The sequence below is a fragment of the Schistocerca nitens genome, chromosome 8, assembly GCF_023898315.1.
Source record: "Schistocerca nitens isolate TAMUIC-IGC-003100 chromosome 8, iqSchNite1.1, whole genome shotgun sequence".
In the NCBI taxonomy this organism is placed as follows: domain Eukaryota; kingdom Metazoa; phylum Arthropoda; class Insecta; order Orthoptera; family Acrididae; genus Schistocerca; species Schistocerca nitens.
Genome location: NC_064621.1, coordinates 34,310,159 through 34,331,508, shown reverse-complemented (window position 1 = coordinate 34,331,508; position 21,350 = coordinate 34,310,159). Strand labels below are relative to the sequence as shown.

General features: G+C 43.2%; 1 protein-coding gene across 2 annotated transcripts in view; it reads left to right on the top strand.

Moving 5' to 3' along the window:
- The first annotated feature begins 3,718 nt into the window (after positions 1 to 3,718).
- LOC126198898 (probable basic-leucine zipper transcription factor Q) overlaps positions 3,719 to 21,350 on the top strand; it is a 90,012-nt gene continuing 72,380 nt past the window's right edge. The window contains exons 1-4 of one of the 2 annotated variants that reach the window (XM_049935518.1): positions 3,719 to 4,042; positions 4,636 to 4,754; positions 4,846 to 4,965; positions 5,608 to 5,754. In XM_049935518.1, the coding sequence (XP_049791475.1) occupies positions 4,009 to 4,042; positions 4,636 to 4,754; positions 4,846 to 4,965; positions 5,608 to 5,754 (420 nt within the window). In that variant the 5' untranslated portion in view covers positions 3,719 to 4,008. Of the gene's footprint in view, positions 4,043 to 4,635; positions 4,755 to 4,845; positions 5,755 to 21,350 lie in introns of both variants that reach the window. The other variant, XM_049935517.1, reaches the window with a different exon arrangement.

The window sequence follows — 21,350 nt, the reverse complement described above, 5'->3', positions numbered from 1 at the left end:
CTATCATAAGCATTATTCCAATCCACTACGAATTAAAAGATTGTATGGCATTTTTGAGTGTGCTACTCCACCTGGGATATCAGCCACCTGGTGCAAGTCTTTTTATATGACGCCACTTTGGTCACTTGTGCATCGATGATGATGATGAAAGGATGATGAGTACAACACAACACCCAGCCCCAAATGGACTAAATCTCAATCTGGCCAGTAATCGAACCCAGGTACCCTGCATGGCACTCATCCACACTGACCACTCTGCTGTGGAGGTGTACATCCAATGAATGAACCACATTTTATCTCAAATACAAGATAAGTGACTATTTCTTGATTTCTTTTACAGAAAAAATATTCAAAGTACCTTTTTTGAAACTTATGTTGGTTCTTGCAGACACAGTGCAACTGCATGGACTGTCTTTCCACACCTCCCGTCAAACCCAAATTCTCCCTGCCAATTATTGTCATTACAGTATTTCAGGCACCACAAATATAATTCAGGCAACGATGGCCGATGATCTCTTCAGTGTGAATGCACACCAGGCTTGAACTCATGAGAATCGGTGAAATACCACGAGTAATGGGAATGATGGGCAAGGGGCACTACATTAGTACTGTGTAGGTAAGTGAGAATTTGGGTCTGATGGGAGGCATGCTAGGGTAGTCCATGCAGTTGTGATGATCACCATGTCAAATGGCTTAGTGGTCAGAACATCTGTCTAGTAAGCAGGAGACATGGGTTCCAATGCTAATCCTGCACAAGTTTTCAACGTTCCCCATTAATTTAAATAAAGATCACTCGCAGCCAACGTCTATAATTCCATTGTTTTTCTGTTGTATGTTAAGTGAACAGACTAAATCGAATGAAGTGTGTGAAACTGTTGTATGTTGAGTATAAAATGAATTAAAGTCCACTGGGATGAAGGTAAAGAAACTGTGAGTAATAGTTAATAAATTACGATCTAATGCAAAAATGATCTAGAAAAAATGTAATTTTTTATATTGTATGTAAATCACTGCATGAAACTTATAAAAGTGTCTTTAAGTATATGTCCTATATAGACACTACTCTCATTGAAAGGAACATTTAATTTCACTGAGTAAATTATAATGGCACAGTCTAATGATATATAGTTTTCTTTTCCTACAAATGTCAGATGGTTCTTAAAGTTGTAAATATTTTATATTATACCGTTCCAGGCTGTAGCTATTATTTCATTATGAAGACCGATGTCCAGTGCGAATAAAGTTGGTGCACCTGTAATAATTAATATTCTTTGCCGACGCAAGTCTTCTTCTCATTCAAAGAGGGAGGTTATATACTCCATATGATTGTACTTTCGACAATAAGCGTATGTGTGGCACCGAGTCAAACGCTTTTCAGAAATCAAGAAATACCGAGCCTACCTGACTGCATTGATCCAAAGCTTTCAATATGTCATATGAGAAGAGTGAGAGTTGAGTTTCACATGATCTGTTTTTTCGAAATCCATAGTGTTTGGCATGAAGAAGGTCGCTCTTTTTGTGATACCTCATTACCTTTGGGCACAGAATATGTTCTAAGTTCTACAACAAATGGATCACTTCTGCTACCCTTCTTGTGGACAGGTATGACCTACACTTTCTCCCAACTTATGTTTTTGGCTTGAGGGATTTGCAATACATTATAGATTACAGAAACAGTCAGGCTTTGGGGCTTTGTTCAGTTTTAACGATTTTTTCTTTTTCTCAGCCCTACTGACACTTACATGAATTTCACTCGTCTTTCCAATGGTACAAGAATGAAGCTAGGGCAATACTCCTAGGTCTTACTTTGTAAAGGAATATCTGAAAACAGAGTTAAGCATTTCTGCTTTTGCTTTGCTACTCTGGGCTTCAGTTGTAGTCTCATTCATGAGTGACTGGACACCAATGGCAGTGTCACTAACAGCCTTTGCATATGATCAGAATTCTTTTGGGTTTTGTGGAAGATCATCTGACAATATTCTGCTATGGTTGTCAGTGACATCTTAGCATATTTCGCTCTTGACTGACAAATGTGTTTGATTCATCATCTCTCTGTCTATAGCCTTATGCTTTGTCTTATATGTGTCATGCACTAGTCTGTTTCTTTAGAATTTTCTTTACGGAGATTATATACAATGGAGGATCTCTCCTATTACGAACCCTCCTACTGGGTACATATCTCACCAGTGCACGGTCAACAATTCTTTTAAACACGAGCCATGATTCCTCTACAAACTCCTGCTCTGAGTTAAAACTTCCAAGTTCCTCACTGAGGTATGACAGTATTGTTTTCCTGTCTAGATTACTTAACATATAAATCTTTCTGCTTGGGACAATTGTCCTTTGTGTTTTGGTCGTCATTGTTGCTATAACTTTCTAATGGTCATTGATACCAGTTTCGATGTGAAATTGCTCAAAGATATCAGATGTTTTTGTCGCACATTCGATAAACATATTTCCATCATGAGTGGGAGTCTGAACTATAGTTCTAGGTAGTTTTCAGAGAAGGCATTTAGTGATGTTTTATGGGATGTGCTGTCACACCCACCGCTAAAAACACTATAATGGATGGTGGACTATTTTAGTCTCCTCTAATGACTACAGTATCATTAGGGAACTTATGCACAAGTGAACTGATGTTTTCTCTCAACTTTTCAGTTACATCAGAAAGAGAATCTGACGGTCGATAGAAGTTTCCTATTATACTTTTTCTATGTTGGTGGATTTGAGTTTATTGTCTACTGAAACAAATACACCACCTTCATTTCCCTATCGTTTCGGTATACACTCCGTGAGCAAGGCGGGTATTCTTAACCCTCTCTTCTAGTCGCTGGAATGACACAAGAATGACCTCGGTGCTTAAACGACACGCACCGTTTGTTCCAACGTGCACCACAATCGGTAGTTGGTTGCACGCTCTTTCATCGATAGTCTCGGGAACAGCCTCTTCAACAAGCTTCAGGGTGTATTCGCACAGTCCGTCATGTTATATCATGCTAGTTCGCGTAGCCCAGTACCGAAAATAAAAGTTAGGTTACGAGATACCATCCGTGATGCAAAAGTTTGAAATATAGAATCGGAATTGAGGTACTAACAACGATAAACTTTATTAATGGTCAAAGTAAACTATGTAACGAATGTTCTTGGTCAGTTTTGTGTGGTAAACTGTTGAGAAGTGAAACAGTTTAAAACATCAACATTTAGTGACTAGTAAAAATATTTACAAAGCGCATTAAGAAGATAACGATTTAGGAAGACACAAAATCCACTACTGTAACGTGAATGAGCGCGGCGATAATATGTTACCTTACGATGTTAGCAGACGACGACACCGCCAAAATTTGCTACCGGAGAAACCTTGACCTGACGGGTCGTTATATTTTATATCGCTAATGATTTGTATGAATGCTGTCACTTGAAATACATTATAGAATATTTTGACGTGATATGACATGACGGCGGGTGTTAATTGGCCTTTGTGCACCTCATTTAAGAAATTAAAAGTAATAAGACTTTCGTCTAGTGATAGAATCATATACTGCGCAGTGACCAATGTCCTATATCTTTTCAGTCGTTTGTTATTTCTTTTAATACTGCGGAAGGAAATAGACTGACAACTTTTGAAAATAAAATATAGTTTCCATTATCGATTGTAGGGAAATTCATTTTGCAGAGTTGCACAGATTGCTAACGTAACAGATGACATTTGTCAGCTGGGAAGAGTGAAAAATGTTTTGTATCGTTCGTGTATGACATTCTGTTGCTTAAGACAATAATTTAATTAACGTGTGTTTGGATCATAAAATTTTGTTACCAGATTTGGACGTGATGGCATTACTTTTTCTAATAACGTAATGGTAAAGAGATTTTCTTCCGCCCAATTAGATCGAGGAGTGAAGGCGAATTACAAGTGGAGAACATACAGTATTGAAAGTTCGTGATTAAATCTACTAATAATTAGTGGAAATGATTTACTATTACTTTCGTGGTGGATGTAATTAAATTGCCATGTCTCACTATGGACAAGATAATGACAAACAAGGTATTTTCTAGTTTCTGACTATGTTTAGTTTTATATTGAAAATTTCAAACAGTGACTTAGTTTTTATGAATAAATTCCAGCATTATAAATTGTGATGCTTAGAAAGTAGATAGTGATATGACCACGTTTCACGTGAGTTGGATATTGTGGCTTCGGGTTATACTAGGATGTATGTGATATTTATACACCATTCACAATGCATACGAAAATATGTTTTTCTTGTGACCTTTGGAATAACGTTAATTGCATTTGACGTCTCATAATTTTGGATTATGATGCACCGCTGTTAGATGTCCTTTGCTTCCACACCCTCTCCTTTCTACAAGAAAAAAATCTTAGAATTTATACTTTATCTCAGTGGGGGCATAATAAGTATTAGTAATTGTTAACGACAGCTTTTGGAAAACTTAATTCTAGCCCCAGTTGGTTAGAAAATTATAAAGTCTTACAGGAAATAGCCCATCTCAAAGGATCATTTTTGTTTCATTCTCCAATTTGACTATTCAGTGTTCACCGAATTCATTGAAAATACTTTTACTCAAGCAGTGTTATGTTTTTCGTTGGTGCTGTTATGAGATATTTTCTTTATTCAGCCAGCTCTCTTATGGATGGGGTTCCTGTTAAAATAAGTGAAAAATACAAGCCACCAAGAAAAATCAACCTACCTGTTGGCTATCAAAATAGAGCACCTCTAGCATCAGTGGATGAAGTGGTGAGCATTTTAGTTTGTACATCAGCATGAAACAGTTGCAAAATATCTGTAAACAGAATACTAATTAACGAATTTTTGAATTTTGTTGCAGTATGACTTCTCTTTAGAAAATACTGTGCTTAGAAAGATTGCAGAGTGGAGAAAACTGCAAGAACAACTTGTATCCAGGAGGAGGGAAAACATCAAACAACATAATGCTGAAAAGAAAGACGTAAGTTCAAAGGGAGAAACTGATTGGACTGTCCCAGCAACTGTTTCTACATCAGTGAGTGTTAAAGCTAATAGTGCTGATGCTTCCACCTCACATTGCCAACAACAACAACAACAACAACAGGCTTCACAACAACAGCAGCAGCAACAACAACAACAACAGGCCTCACAACAACAGCAGCAACAACAACTACTACAACAATATGCATCAATACTTACCCCAGTTCCCATTAGCATGCCCCTCAGTACAACTACCCATCATAAAAATCACTCTCACCACTTCAATCTGTCAGATTTTGAAACAGACACTTCAGACCCTTTTGATACAGTTGAATTAAAGACAATAAATGATATGGAGGAGTTGGCTCATGTTCTTCAGCCAACAATACCAGTAACAAGTACTGTGCCTAATTGTTACACTTTGCCCTACAACTCTTCTCAACACTATGGCATGGTGGTGGAAAGCAATAAGGACTCTGTTATACTACCACATCTGAATGGCCTCACAGGTTATCGAATGATGAGGGAAGGGGGTTTCGCAACTTTACCAGTCCAACAGAAGAGTAGTGCTAATGTCAACTACCCTAATTTATGGGGTGACAGTTATAATGAAGCGACAACTAACCAGCGATCCTCCCAGCAGGATGGTGCTGGCTATGGTGCTCTGTCTAAAAGTGTGCCAGATATTATGAAAGAACTTGATAGAGAACTGAAAGAAAAACGAAGAGGACCAACACCACCTACAGTAATGTCAAGCAGACCAGCAAGTCTTGGTTCCACAGGATTAGAGGTTAGTGCCAGTTATCATAGACAGACATATATTTGTGTGTTTTTGTTAAGATAAATTCTATTCATAGTTAAGTTTGTTAATTTTATGTAAATATTTGCATTTTGATATGATTGGTGATCAGATTTTGCATGCACATTGCACTTTGTGAATGCAGGTCTGAGATTTTGTATTCACATTTGTTGGCTGCCCCAACTATCTCCCAAATTGTTAACTTTCAATCTATCCTATACCTCGGGCTTGGGATCCATAGGTCTCTACAGCATACATTGCAAACATAATATAGATGGCAAAAAGAAGCAATTGTTCTATTCCTGTTTGCGAGTGAATTACGTTACATGCACACGACAGCATCATTACTGTACGTCACAGGATGAAGGTAACACCTGGTGTGTGTTGGATCAGTTGCCACATGTATAATTAAATCAAAATAACCTGGTTCTTACTATTGTAAAATTGCAGTCGTTGTGGGAATCCTTCATTCATTAGCTGTTAATCTGTGGCAACATATGTTTGTGGTGTCAGTTCTTCAGTAGATATAAATTTGTTTACAATTAAAGTTTGACCAAATTGCTCCGTTATCAGGCTGAATTTCAGTCATACAAGCTTCAAAGCATTTCATCACAGCTGCAGGTAACTGCTTTGTAATTCTCTATTCATGGCGTGTTCTCGGCTTTGCATGATAGTTTTGTGTTGTTGTATAAGAGCTTCAGCTTTCTTTCAAAACCCTTACCTCATATTACATATACACCAATTTGCTATAAGAGAGAGGACACACGTCTCCTTAAGGATATTTTAGCAGACAAAATGTAGTACATTTATATTGACTCAGAAGGGTATATTTTCTAACATTCAGAGGGTCTTTCTGGCTATTAATCGGGGAACTTTGTATTAGATGATATAGCAGAATGTTGAATCTTGCCAGCATGTGTTTAGTATATCCCAAGCAGTTCTGGAACCAGTCGTGGGATCATTCCATGTCACTTCAACTTAAAAAAAAAAAAAAAAAAATCCTCAGCCACTGTATCAGATTTAGATGAAACCTAGCATATTTGTGTATTTATTTATTCAGTAATCCATACTGTAGATGTGGTCAGGACATACAGTTTCAATTACATTTATACAGTTATAACATTAAACAGACATATGTGATTTAGTCAAAATGTAATTTATTGCACTTAGGTAAATATGCAACCCTAACAAAAATTCCTTTAAGAAGGTGAATATGATAAAAACATGACTAACAACACATTGTGCACACGAAATTCACACACCCCTCTTCACATTTTTGCAGTTTTACGCTTCAGTTCTACAGTGTGCACCATGCTGTCACTAATCTCCGCTATCTTGTACTCTGACAGCATCACATTGTAGCACCATGTCTGTCCAAGGTACCTGGAACAAACAAAAAAGAGGAAGCTGCAGTAGGATGATTCAAAATGAGAAAATACATGTATGGAAAATCCAGGATGGGGTAACGGCAATATTATGGGAAGTATAGATTGTTGCTCACCATGTAGTGGAGATGGTGAGTCACAGACAGGCACAACAAAAAGACTGCTAAACAAGTAAGCTTTCAGCCAAAAAGCCTTCTTCTGAAGTGAGTGTGGGGGGCGGGTGAGGGGGGTCAAAAGAAGGCTTTTTGGTCAAAAGCTTACTTGTTTAGCAGGCTTTTTCTTATGCGTCTCTGAGACTCAACATTTCCACTATATGGCATGTAACAGCCTATTCTTTTCACAATATTGGAAGTACGTGTATTGCATATTTGTGCTTCCTTGTTTACAGATATACGGACAGTTAATGATGTCTTTCTTGTTTGAAGGAGATCCTCTCTGCTGTTAAATTTCCAGATATTCTTTTAGGCTACATAGAGATGATTATACAAAATAACATCTTAAGTTATTTATGAAAACAAATGACTTTTCATTGCATTTGATTCTGAGTGGTAATTTATTGTAAAAAATTTGCCCAACAGTTATGGGACCTTTTTTGGTGAACTTGAGCCATTTCCTCTGCGGGTAATAATTCTCTCTGTCTCTCATATTGTAATCATACATGTCTCTACTTAACTATTCAGTACTATTTGCTTTCATGTGCATAATTATTGCAAATGTATGTAGTGAAGGGACAGTCATGTTATTAAGTTTTGTGAATTTATTTGTACAAGATGCTGTAACTTATCAAACGAGAAAGCGCTGGTATGTTGATATATTCAAGCTTTCGCAACCCAAGGTTGCTTCATCAGGAAAGAGGGAAGGAGAGGGAAAGACGAAAGGATGTGTGTTTTAAGGGAGAGGGTAAGGAGTCATTTCTATCCCGGTAGCAGAAAGACTTAAGTTATGGGGAAAAAAGGACAGGTATACACTTGCGCGCGCGCACACACACATCCATCCACACATATGCAGACACAGGCAGACATATGAAAATGCAAAGAAGTTGGGCAGAGATGAAACTTCCTGGCAGATTAAAACTGTGTGCCGGACCAAGACTCGAACTCGGGACCTTTGCCTTTCGCGGGCAAGTGCTATACCAACTGAGCTATCCAAGCACCACTCGTGCCCCGTCCTCACAGCTTTACTTCTGCCAGTACCTCGTCTCCTACCTTCCAAACTTAACAGAAGCTCTCCTGCGAACCTTGCAGAACTAGCACTCCTGAAAGAAAGGATATTGCGGAGACATGGCTTAGCCACAGCCTAGGGGATGTTCTTGGGCAGAGATGTCAGTCGAGGAGGAAGTACAGAGGCAAAGATGTGGTTGAATGACAGGTGAGGTACGAGGGGCAGCAACTTGAAATTAGCGGAGGTTGAGGCCTGGTGAGTAACGGGAAGAGAGAATATACTGAAGGGCAAGTTCTCATCTCCGGAGTTCTGATAGGTTGGTGTCAGTGGGAAGTATCCAGATAACCCGGACGGTGTAACACTGTGCCAAGATGTGCTGGCCATGCACCAAGGCATGTTTAGCCACAGGGTGATCCTCATTACCAACAAACACTGTCATTGTTAACAGTGTATTTGCTGTCCTAGACATATTTCTCAATAGGCTAGTGCTTACAATGGGAATAATTTGCTGGTATGGTCCTCCCACTTCATGTATTTGTCACTGATGACAACCAAAAACTTGATTCTCTACATCTTTGAGAATTGGATTACCTAGTTTGAGGGAAATATTGTCAGTGCGTATAGTTTTATATGCTTGTAATTCTATGTATGTTGTGTTGTTTGTGTCTACAAACATGTTTTCACTGAAATATTAATAAGCCTACCTCAAATCTCTCTGTTTTCATTTTATAGCATTTCATAGTTACGAAGTTTAGACATTGTTACCTCCATGATGGTGCAAAATGATACTTGTTGATTTTTTAAAAAATAAATTACAATTTTTTCACTTGTCCAATTTATGCAAAATTAGATGGTTTGGCCTATATATTCTAAAGCACGTAATACCTTTAAACAGCCCTCCCCCCCATCCCCCCAGGGGTCTTGACGCACTTTGACAGGTTCTTGCTTGTCAGCCTTTGCAACATCTTTTCCCTTCCATGCTACATGTCTGTTCTCCTGCGAAATCCAAACATATCTGCCGGATCAGGGTGTCATTGCGGTCCATTGGGTGATAAAAATGATAGATGCACCTTAGTCCCCACACGCACACTTTTTCTCATCTTTTGTAGATTGGTGCTTCCGTACAAGATCAAAGCAGGCTATGAAGTTATCACAGTCAAACCATACATTCCAAACCTGATGCGCTGCTACCAGTGTTATCATTTCAACAACGCTCTTAATGTCTTGTTGACACCCGGCCAAATGTGTAACCTGTGGTAGGCATGCGCTCGAGGGTGGTTGTCCACCTCCTTCTCTCAGCTGTATCAACTACAATGGTGACCATGCTGTCTCCTCTCAAGATTATCCAGTGTATCTCGATGAGAGGGCTGTCCAGGAGATCCAGGTAAAGGAAAAAGTTCCTTACCTGGTCGCTTGCAAGTTATTGGCTATCGCAAACCCTGCGATGTACCATGTGGCACTTATAGTAGCCTACTGTTCTTGCTACATTTCGCTTCATGAAGGACATGGCCACGCAGACATGCAACCTCAAATTCAGCTCTGAGGTTGTGAAATTGCCCAGTGTCATCATAGCTTCACCGTCCCCTCGTCCAGCTGTGCAACAAACCTTCAAACTCGCCTCACGTGGTGAAGTCAGCAGCTACGCAACTGGCAGGCTGGAAAGGATAGAAGGAATACTCCTGTTAAGACTTCCTACATCCCTCCAGCCAACCGACACCTGAGTCTTCCTCTACTATCCAGAAAGGCTTAAAGAAGTCAATAAAAGGCAAACGGTCTTCTCCTTCACTGACTCGAAGATCCTCTTCGATGGCATCACCACGTGAAACCTTCGCCTGGCTGGTCTCCATGTTGTTGGTGCACACCACCAACCGTTTTTCTGTGCAGGACTCTGCAGGCCAACAGTACAAGAAAGCCGATGCATCTGTGGACCTCATGGAGCAGGATCCTCCTGCCTCTGTGCCCTGTAGCAGCGAGTCTTCGCAGGCTGGCGCTCGGCAGCTGCCGAGGTGACACCTCTTCATTTTTTTCCTCATGGCTCTCCTCCAATGGAATGTTCACAGCCTTTGATCCAACAAAGAGTATTTATGGTTGCTTTTAGAATTGCAGTGTCTACTTCTACTCTGCCTTCAGGAAATGAAATTGTACCCTCAAGACCTCTTTGATCTTTTGCATTTCTTCGCAGTCTGTTTTGACCTTCCCCCAAAGGTCGGCATTCCATCTCATGGGGGAGTCACGCTGCTCATACAGGATGATAATCACAGTCAACCCATCTCCCTGACTACCCGTCTTCAAGCTGTTGCAGTTTGCCTCTTTCTTCCTCACTTGACCTTCTCCCTTTGTACCATTTATGTCCCTCTGTCATTTGCCGTCACCAGGACAAACTTCCTGTATCTTACTGGACAGCTACCTGACCTGTTTCTGTTGCTCAGTAACTTTATTGCGCACTATCACCTTTGGGGTTCTCCCAGAACCTGTCAGAGAGGTGCCCTCTTGGCTGACCTTCTTAATCAATTTAACCTCTTTTGCCTTAACATAGGAGCACCCACATTCCTTTCAGATTCCTTGCACACCTGTTTCCATTTGGACCTATCCTTCCGCACTGCCCAGCTTGCCCATCATCTCAAGTGGTCCGTTCTCTCTGACACCTACTCAAGCAACCATTTCCCGTCCACTTACTGACTCCTACCCCACCTCGTGCACTCCCAAATGGCAGCTTACTAAGGCTGACTGGCAGATTGACTCCTCCCTCTCTCCCCAGTTGTGATGACCAGGTGGAATATCTTACAAATGTTATCCTTACTGCCGCAGAATGTTCCATTTTCGCACATGCTCTTTACCACGCCCTGTCCCAGTCCCTGGGAGTCATCCTACGATGGAAAACTGTGTTCATTATAAACAGATGCGTGCACAGTGTCATCGGATTATTTGGGATAGCAAAAAAGCTAGCTGGATTTCATTCACTAGTTCTTTTAACAGTTCCATCCCAACGTCTGTCTTGTGAGCCAAACTCCAACAGCTCTCTGGTACTGAGAGCCATTCCCCAATTTCCAGCCTGACAGTAGCAGACGATTTCATCACTGACCCTATTGCTATCTCCAGCACCTTGGGCTACTTTTTTGCAGAAATTTCGAGCTCTTCCCATTATCACCCTGCCTTCCTCCATTGGAAATGAGCGGTGGAGGCTCGGCTCGGGTGATACCCCTCCCTTCTCAGAAGGTGAGTGCTACAATGCTGCCTTTACTATGAGGGAGCTAGATAATGCTCTGACGTCACCCTGATCCTCCACTACAGGGCCACACGCTGCTCACATTCAGATGTTGCACCACCTTTCTCTTGTGGACAAGCACTTTGTGCTTAATACGTACAGCAGAGGGAACGTTTCCCAGATGCTGGCGTGAAACCACTATCATACCCATACTAAGCCTGGTATGGACCAACACCTTCCTTCTAGCTACCGCCACATCTCTCTCGCCAGCTGTGCTCGCAAGGTGATGGAATGTATGATTCATGCCCAGCTGGTATGGTGGCTTGGGTCTCACAATTTACTGATGAATGCAGTGTGGATTTGGAGTGCGCTGTTCTGTAGTTGACAATCTCTTCACTTTGTCCACGTATGTCATTAATGGTTTTCTGCAGAAATACCAGACTGTGGCCGTCTTTTTCGATTTGGAGAAAGCCTGTGACACCTGCTGGAGGAATGATATTCTCCGTACTCTCTACACATGAGGCTTCCGTGGTTGCCTGTACCATTTCCTTGAGGAATTTTTAAAAGACAGAGTTTCCAAGGCCAGTGTGGGTTCTGCCTTGTCGGACACCTTTATTCAGGAAAACGGTGTGCCTCAGGGTTCTGTCCTGAGCATTGTCCCCTTTGCTATCACCATTAACCCTATAATGGTCTGTCTCCCGCCAGGCATCTCAGACTCCCCTTTGTTGATGATTTTGCCATCTATTGCAGTTTTCCACAGACCTGTATCATTGAGCGCCATTTTCAGCGATGTCTCAATCATCTTTACTCATGGAGTATCGACAGTGACTTTTGTTTTTCCACTTACAAAACCGTTTGTATGAATTTCTGGTGGTGCAATTGGTTTCTCCCACAATCTTTACATCTTGGGCCTGTTGCTATTCCGTTCATTGAAACTATGAAATTCCTGGGGCTCATGCTCAATAGGAAACACTCTTGGTCTTCCCACGTGTCTTACCTGGCAGCTCACTGTGTGCAGTCCCTCAATGTCCTACGTGCCCTTCATGAGGTGCAGATTGAACCACCCTCCTCCGTTTGTACTGGTCCCTTGTCTGTTCGAAACTAGACTGTGTGCTTTGTTTATGCATCTGCACATCCGTCCCTTGTATGCTGTCTCAATACTATCCATCATCGTGGCATCCGTTTGACCACTGGCACATTTTACACTAGGTCAGTCGAGAGTCTTCTGTATGCAGGAGCTGCTGAATTACCACTGTCCTACCCCTGTGACTTCACCTCGCCAGGTATGCATGCCGTTTGTCTGCCATGCATGGCCACCCATCCTGTGCCGCCTCCTTCGATGACTCTGGTGATCACCAGTATGGGGTGCGCCCCTCTTCTCTGTTACCTCCTGGAGTTCGCTTTTGGCTCTTGCTCTGGCAGCTTAACTTCACGCTGCCTCCAACTTTCTTGGTGGGTGTGAACAATTCACCACCTTTGCTTCATGCGGCGGTCTGTGTTCGCCTTGGCCTTCATTTGCTTCCTAAGGATACTACTCTAGCCTCGCTCTATCGCCTTCAGTTTCACAAACTTCACATTGATCTTTGAGATAGTACCTTTGTGTGCATGGATGGCTCTTGGACTGGTCGCAGTGTCAGGTGTGCCTTCATAATTGGCTCCCAGGAGACTGCTCTGTATTTACAGCAGAGCTCTTCGCCCTGTATCAGGCCCAGGAGTACATCCGGCAACATAGGCTTCTCAATTGTGTCATCTGATAACTCACTCAGCACCCTTCAAAGTCTATGTGCACTGTACATCGCCTATCCCTTAGTTCAATGAGTTGAGGAAAACTGCCACTTGCTCACTCTTGATGCAGCCACTGTGATGTTTATGTGAGTTCCTGGTCACGTCGGTCTGCCAGGAAACGAGGCTGCTGACGTTGCTGCCAAGGCTACATTCGTCGTACCTCAGCCCGCTAGTTCTTATATTCCCTCTGATGATCTCTGTGTTGCCGTTTGTCAGGAGGTGGTTCAAAGATGATGTGACTTACCAAACGAAAGCGCTGGCATGTTGATAGACACACAAACATACACACAAAATTCAAGCTCAGAAATACTTACCTTAGGGGGCGAAAAAGGACAGGTATACACTCGTGCGCGCGAGCGCGCGCCCACACACACACACACACACACACACACACACACACATACACAGACACAAGCAGACATTTGTAAAGGCAAAGAGTCAGTCTGGGGTATGTCATCTTCTTCTGTTGACCTTGAGGATAAGTTTGGATAAGTGACAGCACTGTCCAAGGTGTGAAACGGCGCAGTCTTGATTCAGACAGCATCCCCAGCCCAATCCCGAGCATTACTTGCCTATGATAAGCTGGGTGGTGGTGATACTCCTTGTTTCCATCACTCTCCATAAAAGCCTCAATGTGGTTCAGGGAATCATTTTCCTTCGCGATCTCCTCTTACAGTCTGACGGCGAGCTCTGCACCAATTTAGAAAAGTGGGGTGTTCATTTCATCCGGCACGTTTACAGGGGACCCAAAGACAACAGGGTTGCTACCGGTGCGTTCATCTTGGCCTTTGAGGGTGATTCATTGCCTGAAAAGGCACCCCCTATGCGGTGCTTTAAGTTTGGGCACGTGTCTTCCCGCTGCACTTCCAGTGCCACATGTCAAGACTGTGGACGACCACTGCACCTAGACACTCCATGTGCACCACCTCCCACTTGCATAGACTGTGGAGAGCACCACTATCCCTATTCGCCAGGCTGCCTAGTACTCCAAAAGGAGCGGAAAATTATGGAGTAAAAGACCCTGGACCGGTTGACTTACACAGAGGCTAAACTTAAATTTGAAAGATTACACCCGATTTGATTGACATTGACATACGCTGCAGCTACATCACCATCACCGTCCCAAGTGGCAGCGGTTCCTCACGCTGTGCCATGAACAGGGGGCCCTCCGGGCCACCAGAATACATCCGCCTCCATTGCTCCCAAAGCATATTTTTCAGGAGCAAGCCGCCCCCCCCCCCCCCAAACCCCAAACGAAGGGGACATTGGTCCCCCCGCCCCCGCTGGAGAAGCAACGACCTCCTCTGGCTCCTCTCATGTGGAAGGGGTCCCTTGGGGCCCCTCTCTCCCAAGGTCTCCACTAATGCCATGGTGGACACTCACCAGTGACTCAAGGAGCCAAAAGCTGGTGGACAGAGAGATTCATGGACTTCCTCCATGCGTGAAGCTGCTTCGGAGAAGTCTTCCCAGCAAGCTCCCAAAGAGAAGCAAGAGAGCAAGCAAACTAAGAAGAAGTCGTCTGCTAAGAAACAGGACCCTCTGGTGGCTCCAACACCACCACTTCCTATCACTTCTGCATCTGAGGATGCAGTCAAGATTTTAGTGTCCCCTGCAGACCTTGATATTGCTGATGCCTCTTCCACCATAGAAATGGGTACAAATACTCAACTGCTGGCAGCAGGTGTCCTTGAGGCATAACCTGCCTCCTTGTGCGCTTCATACCTTTCCAGCCTCACGATAACGTCGTCCTCCAGTGGAATTGCGGTGGTTTTTTCCACCACCTGGCTGAGCTACAGCAATTCTTAAGCTTTACACCTGCTTTCTGTATTACCCTTCAGGAAACCTGATTCCTGGAAATGCTTATCCCTGCCCTCCATGGCTATAGGGGATATTATAAGAACCGTAGGGACTATAATAGTGTCAAGTGGAGTCTGTGTCCATGTCCATGCCCTGAACTCAGTATGCAGTGAACCTATGCCCCTTCAAACCCCTTTTGAAGCTGTGGCTGTCAGGATAAGGATGACATAGGAAATAATTCTCTGCAACGTATGTCTTCCTCCAGATGGTGCAGTACCCCTGAACGCATTGGCTGCACCGTTTGCTCAACTCCCTAAACTTTTCCTACTTTTGGAAGATTTTAACACTCATAACCCCGTGTGGGGTGGCAACGTGCTTACTGGTCGAGGCAGAGATGTCAAAAATTTACTGTCACAACTCAACCTGTGCCTCTTAAATACAGGTGGCACATGACACATATTTGGCCATTGATCTCTCAGTTTGCAGTCCTGGCCTTCTCCCGTCTATCCACTGGTGAGCACATGACGACACTGTGTGGTAGTGACCACTTTCCCATCTTCTTGTCACTGCCCTGGCATTAGGCCCACAGACGCCTGCCCAGATGGGCTTTAAACAAGGCGGACTGGGAAGCCTCCACCTCTGCTGTCACCATTGAATCTGCCCCACATAGTAACATCAATGCGGTAGTTGAGCAGGTAACTACAACAATTGTTTCTGCAGCGGAAAACGCGATCCCTCGTTCTTTAAGGTGCCATTGGTGAAAGACAGTCCGTTGGTGGTTGCCAGAAGTCGCTGAAGTAATTCAGAAGCATCGGTGAGCTCTACAGCGGCATAAGCGGCACCCTTCCCTGGAAAACCTTGTCGTTTTTAAATGGCTCCATCCCCATGTTCACCAGCTCATCAAACAATGTAAACAGGAGTGTTAGGAGAGATACGTCTTGGCCATTGGGTGCCATACGTCACCTTCCCAAGTCAGGCCAAAGATCAAATGAGTTTTTGGGTACCAACCCCAACAGGTGTTCCCGCTGTTAAATGGTGTGTTATCCGCTGATACAAACGAGATTGCCGAGCACTTTGCTGAGCACTATGCTCGCACCTCTGTATTGGAGAATTACCCCCCCCCCCCCCCCCCCCAGCCTTTCGTACTCTCAAGTGGCAGATGGAAGGGATAGTCCTCTCATTCACTACACGCCACAGTGAACCCTATAACGCCCCATTTACAGAGTGGGAGCTCCTCAGTGCCCTTGCACATTGCCCCGGCACAGCTCCTGGGCCTGATCGGATCCACAGCCAGATGATTAAACATCTCTCATCTGACTACGCGGCTTCTCCTCGTCATCTTCAACTGGATCTGGTGCTATGCCATCTTTCCATCACAATGGTGGGAGAGCACCATCATTCTGGTGCTCAGACCTGGCAACGACCCACTTGATGTGTACAGGTATTGGCCCATCAGCCTCACCAACGTTCTTTGTAAGCTGCTGGAACGTATGGTGTGTTGGCGGTTGGGTTGGGTCCTGGAGTCACATGGCCTGCTGACTCCATGCCAGGGTAGTTTCTGCCATGGTCGCTCTACCACTGATAATCTTGTCTCCCTGGAGTCTGTCATCCGAACAGCCTTTTCCAGACTCCAACACCTTGTTGTCGTCTATTTTGATTTATGAAAAGTGTATGACACCACCTGGCGACATCATATCCTTGCCACATTATACGAGTGGGGTCTCCGAGGCCTGCTCCCAATTTTTGTCCAGAATTACCTGTCGCTTTGTACTTTCCGTGTCCAAGTTGGTGCCTCCCATAATTCCCCCCATATCCAGGAGAATGGTGTCCTGCAGGGCTCTGTATTGAGTATCTCTATTTTTAGTGGCCATTAATGGTCTAGCAGCAACTGTAGGGCTGTCCATCTCACCCTCTCTGTACGCAGATGACTTCTGCATTTCATGCTGCACCACCAGTACTGGTGTTGCTGAGCAGCGCCTACAGGGAGCCACCCGCAAGGCGCAGTCATGGGCTCTAGCCCATGTCTTCCATTTTTCGGCTGCAAAGTCGTGTGTTATGCACTTCCGTTGACATCGTACCATTCATCTGGAACTAGAAATTTACCTAACTGATGATCCTCTCATTATAGTGGAGACAGATTGATTTTTAGGAATGGTTTTCGATGCCTGATAGACTTGGCTTCCTCACCTTTGTCAGCTTAAGCGGAAGTTCTGGCAGCAGTTCAGTGCCCTCTGCTGTCTGCGAAACACCAACTCTACACTGCTGCATCTCTACAGAGCCCTTGTTCAATCCCACCTTGACTATGGGAATCTGGTTTATGGTTCTGTGGCACCGTCAGCATTGCGTTTACTCGACCAAGTGCACCACTGTGGCGATCGACTAGTGACGGGAGCTTTTAGGACGAGCCCGGTGACCAGCGTCCTGGTGGAGGCTGGAGTCCATACATAGCAGGTCAGGCGTGCACAACTGCTCACCAGTTACATTGCACACGTTTGTAATTCTCCTGCGCATCCGAATTACCATCTCCTTTTACCACCCATGGCAGTTCATCTCCTGCATCGGTGGCCAGGTCAGGACTTACAATTGCAGTTCATGTCCGATCCCTTCTATTTGAACTGTAGTCCTTGCCTTTACCACCTATACTCGAGGTCTGTTTGCATACACCTCCATGGTGTACACTTAGGCTGCAGCTTCGTCTGGACCTTTCACATGGCCCAAAGGACTCTGTTCACCCCGCGGCTCTCCAATGTCACTTCCTCTCGATTCTTGATATGTACCGGGACCATGAAGTGGTTTGCCCCGACAGCTCGATGGCTGATGGTCACGTCGGCTTTGCGTATGTCCATGGAGGACATACTGAACAGCATTCCTTGCCTGATGGCTGCAGTGTTTTCACTGCAAAGCTAGTGGCTGTATCTCGTACTCTTGAGCACATCTGTTCATGGCCTGGGGAGTCATTTCTTCTGTGTACTGACTCCTTGAGCAGCCTACAAGCTATCGACAAGTGCTACCATCGTCTTCCTTTAGTAGCGACTACCCAGGAGTCCATCTATGCCCTTGAACAGCCCAGTCATTCAGTGGTGTGTGTGTGTGTGTGTGTGTGTGTGTGTGTGTGTGTGTGTGTACCCCAGGACATGTCACTGACAGGCTTGCCAAACAGACTATTCGGAAACTGCTTATGGAGATCGGCATTCCAATAACTGACCTGCATTCATTTTTACGCTGCCAGGTTATTTGGCTTTGGGAGACGGAATGGCATAGTCTCAGTACACACAACGACCTGCGTGCCATTAACGAATGTGTGGCAGCCCTCCATGCGGGCCTCTCCCAGGGACTCTGTGGTTCTCTGCTGGCTCCGCATTGGCCACGCTTGGGCGACCCATGGCTACCTCCTGTGCCATGAAGACCTGCCTCAGTGTCGATGCAGCACCTGGTTGACAGTGGCCCATATTCTGGTGCACTGTCGCACTCTGACTGCCCTGCGATGAAATCTTCAGTTACCGGACTTGTTGCCGCTAATTTTATCTAACAATGCCTCATCGGCTAATTTTGTTTTACATTTTATTCGCGAAGGTGGGTTTTATCATTTGATCTAAGTTTTAGCGCATGTTATTTGTCACTTTGTGTCCCCCACCCTAATGCTTTTAGGGTGAAGGTTTTAATGTGTCGCAGAGTGGCTGGCTTCTCGTTTTTATTCTGATGGTCAGACAGCTATGGTAATCTGTTTTGTCGTTTTAATCTTTTCTACCTGTTTCTTGTGTTTCTGTGGTTTTCTTCTCCCCTTTTGTGCATTTAAGTGTTTGTTGCCCTTCTGTCATTCTTGTGGTTTTTCCTTTCTCTCTGTTTTGTGTTGTCAGACTCACTTGTTTTAATCTCAGCCTTGTGGCATTGTTTTATTCGGAACAAGGGACTGATGACCTAGCCGTTTGGTCCCTTCCCCCCTCTTTTAAACCAACCAACCAATCTATTCTTTTCTTGTGTAAACTGTTTATCATTTTTGTTTCACTTCTGCATGCGTAAACCCCAGGCAAATATTTTCAGAAAAAGCTTCATAACACTCAAATCTATATTCGATGTTAACGAATTTCTCTTCTTCGGAAACGCTTTTCTTGCCATGGCCAGTCTACGCTTTATATCTACCTACCTCAGCCATCAGCAGTTATTTTGCTTCCCAAATAGTAAAACTCATCTACAACTTTAAGTATCTCGTTTCCTAAACTAATTCCCTCGCATCACATGATTTAATTTGACTACACTCCATTATCCGTGTTTTGTTTTCATTGATATTCATCTTACAGCCCCCTTTCAAGACATTGTCCATTCTGTTCAATTGCTCTTCCCAGTCCTTTTTTGTGTCTCATAGAATTACAGTGTCATCAGCAAAGCTCGACATTTTTATTTCTTCTCCCTGAACTTTACTTCCTTCTTCAAATTTTTCTTTGGTTTCCTTTACTGCTTGTTCAGTGGACTGAATGATTGATGTCGGGGATAGGCTACAACCCTTTCTCAGTCCCATCTCTATTATTACTTTCCTTTCACACCCTCTGACTCTCATAACTGGCATATATGGTTTCTTTACAAGTTGTTACTAGCCTTTCATTCTTTTATTTCGCCCCTGCTCCCTTCAGAACTTCAAAGTGAATATTCCAGTCAACATTGTCAAAATGTTTCTCTAAGTCTACAAAAGCTATAAATATAGCTTTGCCTTTCTTTAACCTATCTTCTGAGAAAAGTCATAGGGTCAATATTGCCTTGCATATTCCTACATTTCTCCGAAATCTAAATTCATATTCTCCGAGGTCAGCTTCTACACGTTTTTCCATGCCTCTGTAAAGAATTTGTCTTAGTATTGCAACTGTGTCTTATTAAAGTAATAATTCAGTGTCATTCACACTCGATGGCACCTGCTTTCTTTGGAACTGGAATTATTACATTCTTCTAGAAGTCTGAGAGTATTTTACCCATTTCGTACATCTTGTCAGGAGATGGAATAGTTTTGTCATGGCTGTCAGTAGTTCTTACAGAATGTTGTGTACTCCAGGGGCCTTGTTTTGACTTGAGTCTTCAGTGCTGTGTCAAGTTTTTCTCGCAATATCATATCTCTCATCTGATTCCTCTTCCATTTCTAAAATGTTGCCTTCAAGTTCATCTTCCTTTTATAGACTCGCCACCATATACACTCCGTCCACCTTTCAGCTTCTCTTCTTTGCCTAGTACTTGTTTCCCATCTGAGCTCTTGATATTTGTACAGCTGCTTCTCTTTTTTCCAAAGCCCGCTTTAATTTTCATGAAGGCAGCATCTATATTTTCCCCAGTGAAATGTGCTTCTAAATCCTTATATTTTGGCCATTCCTGCTTACCTGTTTTTCACTTTTTGCCACACTTGTTTTTTAGACGTTAGTGTTGGTTTCCACCTGCTCCATTAGGTGGATTCTTATATTTTCTCCTTTCATGAATTAAATTCAATATCTCCTGTGACATCCAAGAATTAACTGGCAGCATTGAGTGAACATTTTTTGCGTAGTGATGTCTCAGTTTCTTTAAAAAGTGATAGTGAGGTTTGTAAAATTTGCGTGAAGAAGGTCAAAAGAGGTATCCTGTGTGCCGACTGCAAGTACTGGTACCAAGATAAATGTGTCAAAGTCAATTTGAAATATATAAAAGACGAACATGACTGGACATGCCGACAGTGCTTTGTAAGTGCCGCGGAAAACGAAATAATGAACATGCTAAATACAAAAGAAAAAATAATAAATATAGTAACAGACGATTTTAATGTCAATCAATACAAAATATCAAGAACTTCTGAGGAAATATCAAGAGCTGGAAACTAAATGTAAAGCAGTGGATCGGAATTATCGCCTAACTCAAGACAACGCCGTTGTTAATAGTCATTCCGCGCAGAAAATGTGGCATGTGCCAAAAAAAACAAACAAACAAGAACTACATGTAAGTACAGCCCCAGTGATACCATTATCAAACATATTCTCAGCACTAGTAGCGTATTGTGGTAACACAACAGACATAAACGAACCAGAAAGTAATCACAAAACTCCCGCTAAAGAACCAAAAAAGAACTTGCCAACCTTAAGATGCACCAAAGGGCTCCTTCTGTTTGCCGACAGTCATGGAAAAGATCTAGCTAAATTTTTTCGCGAAAGTATCCTTTCAAAGCATTCAGTTTTCATGAAAATCAAACCTGGTGCAATGTTAAATGCAGTGGTGGAGAATATTACAACAGAAACAAGTCAATT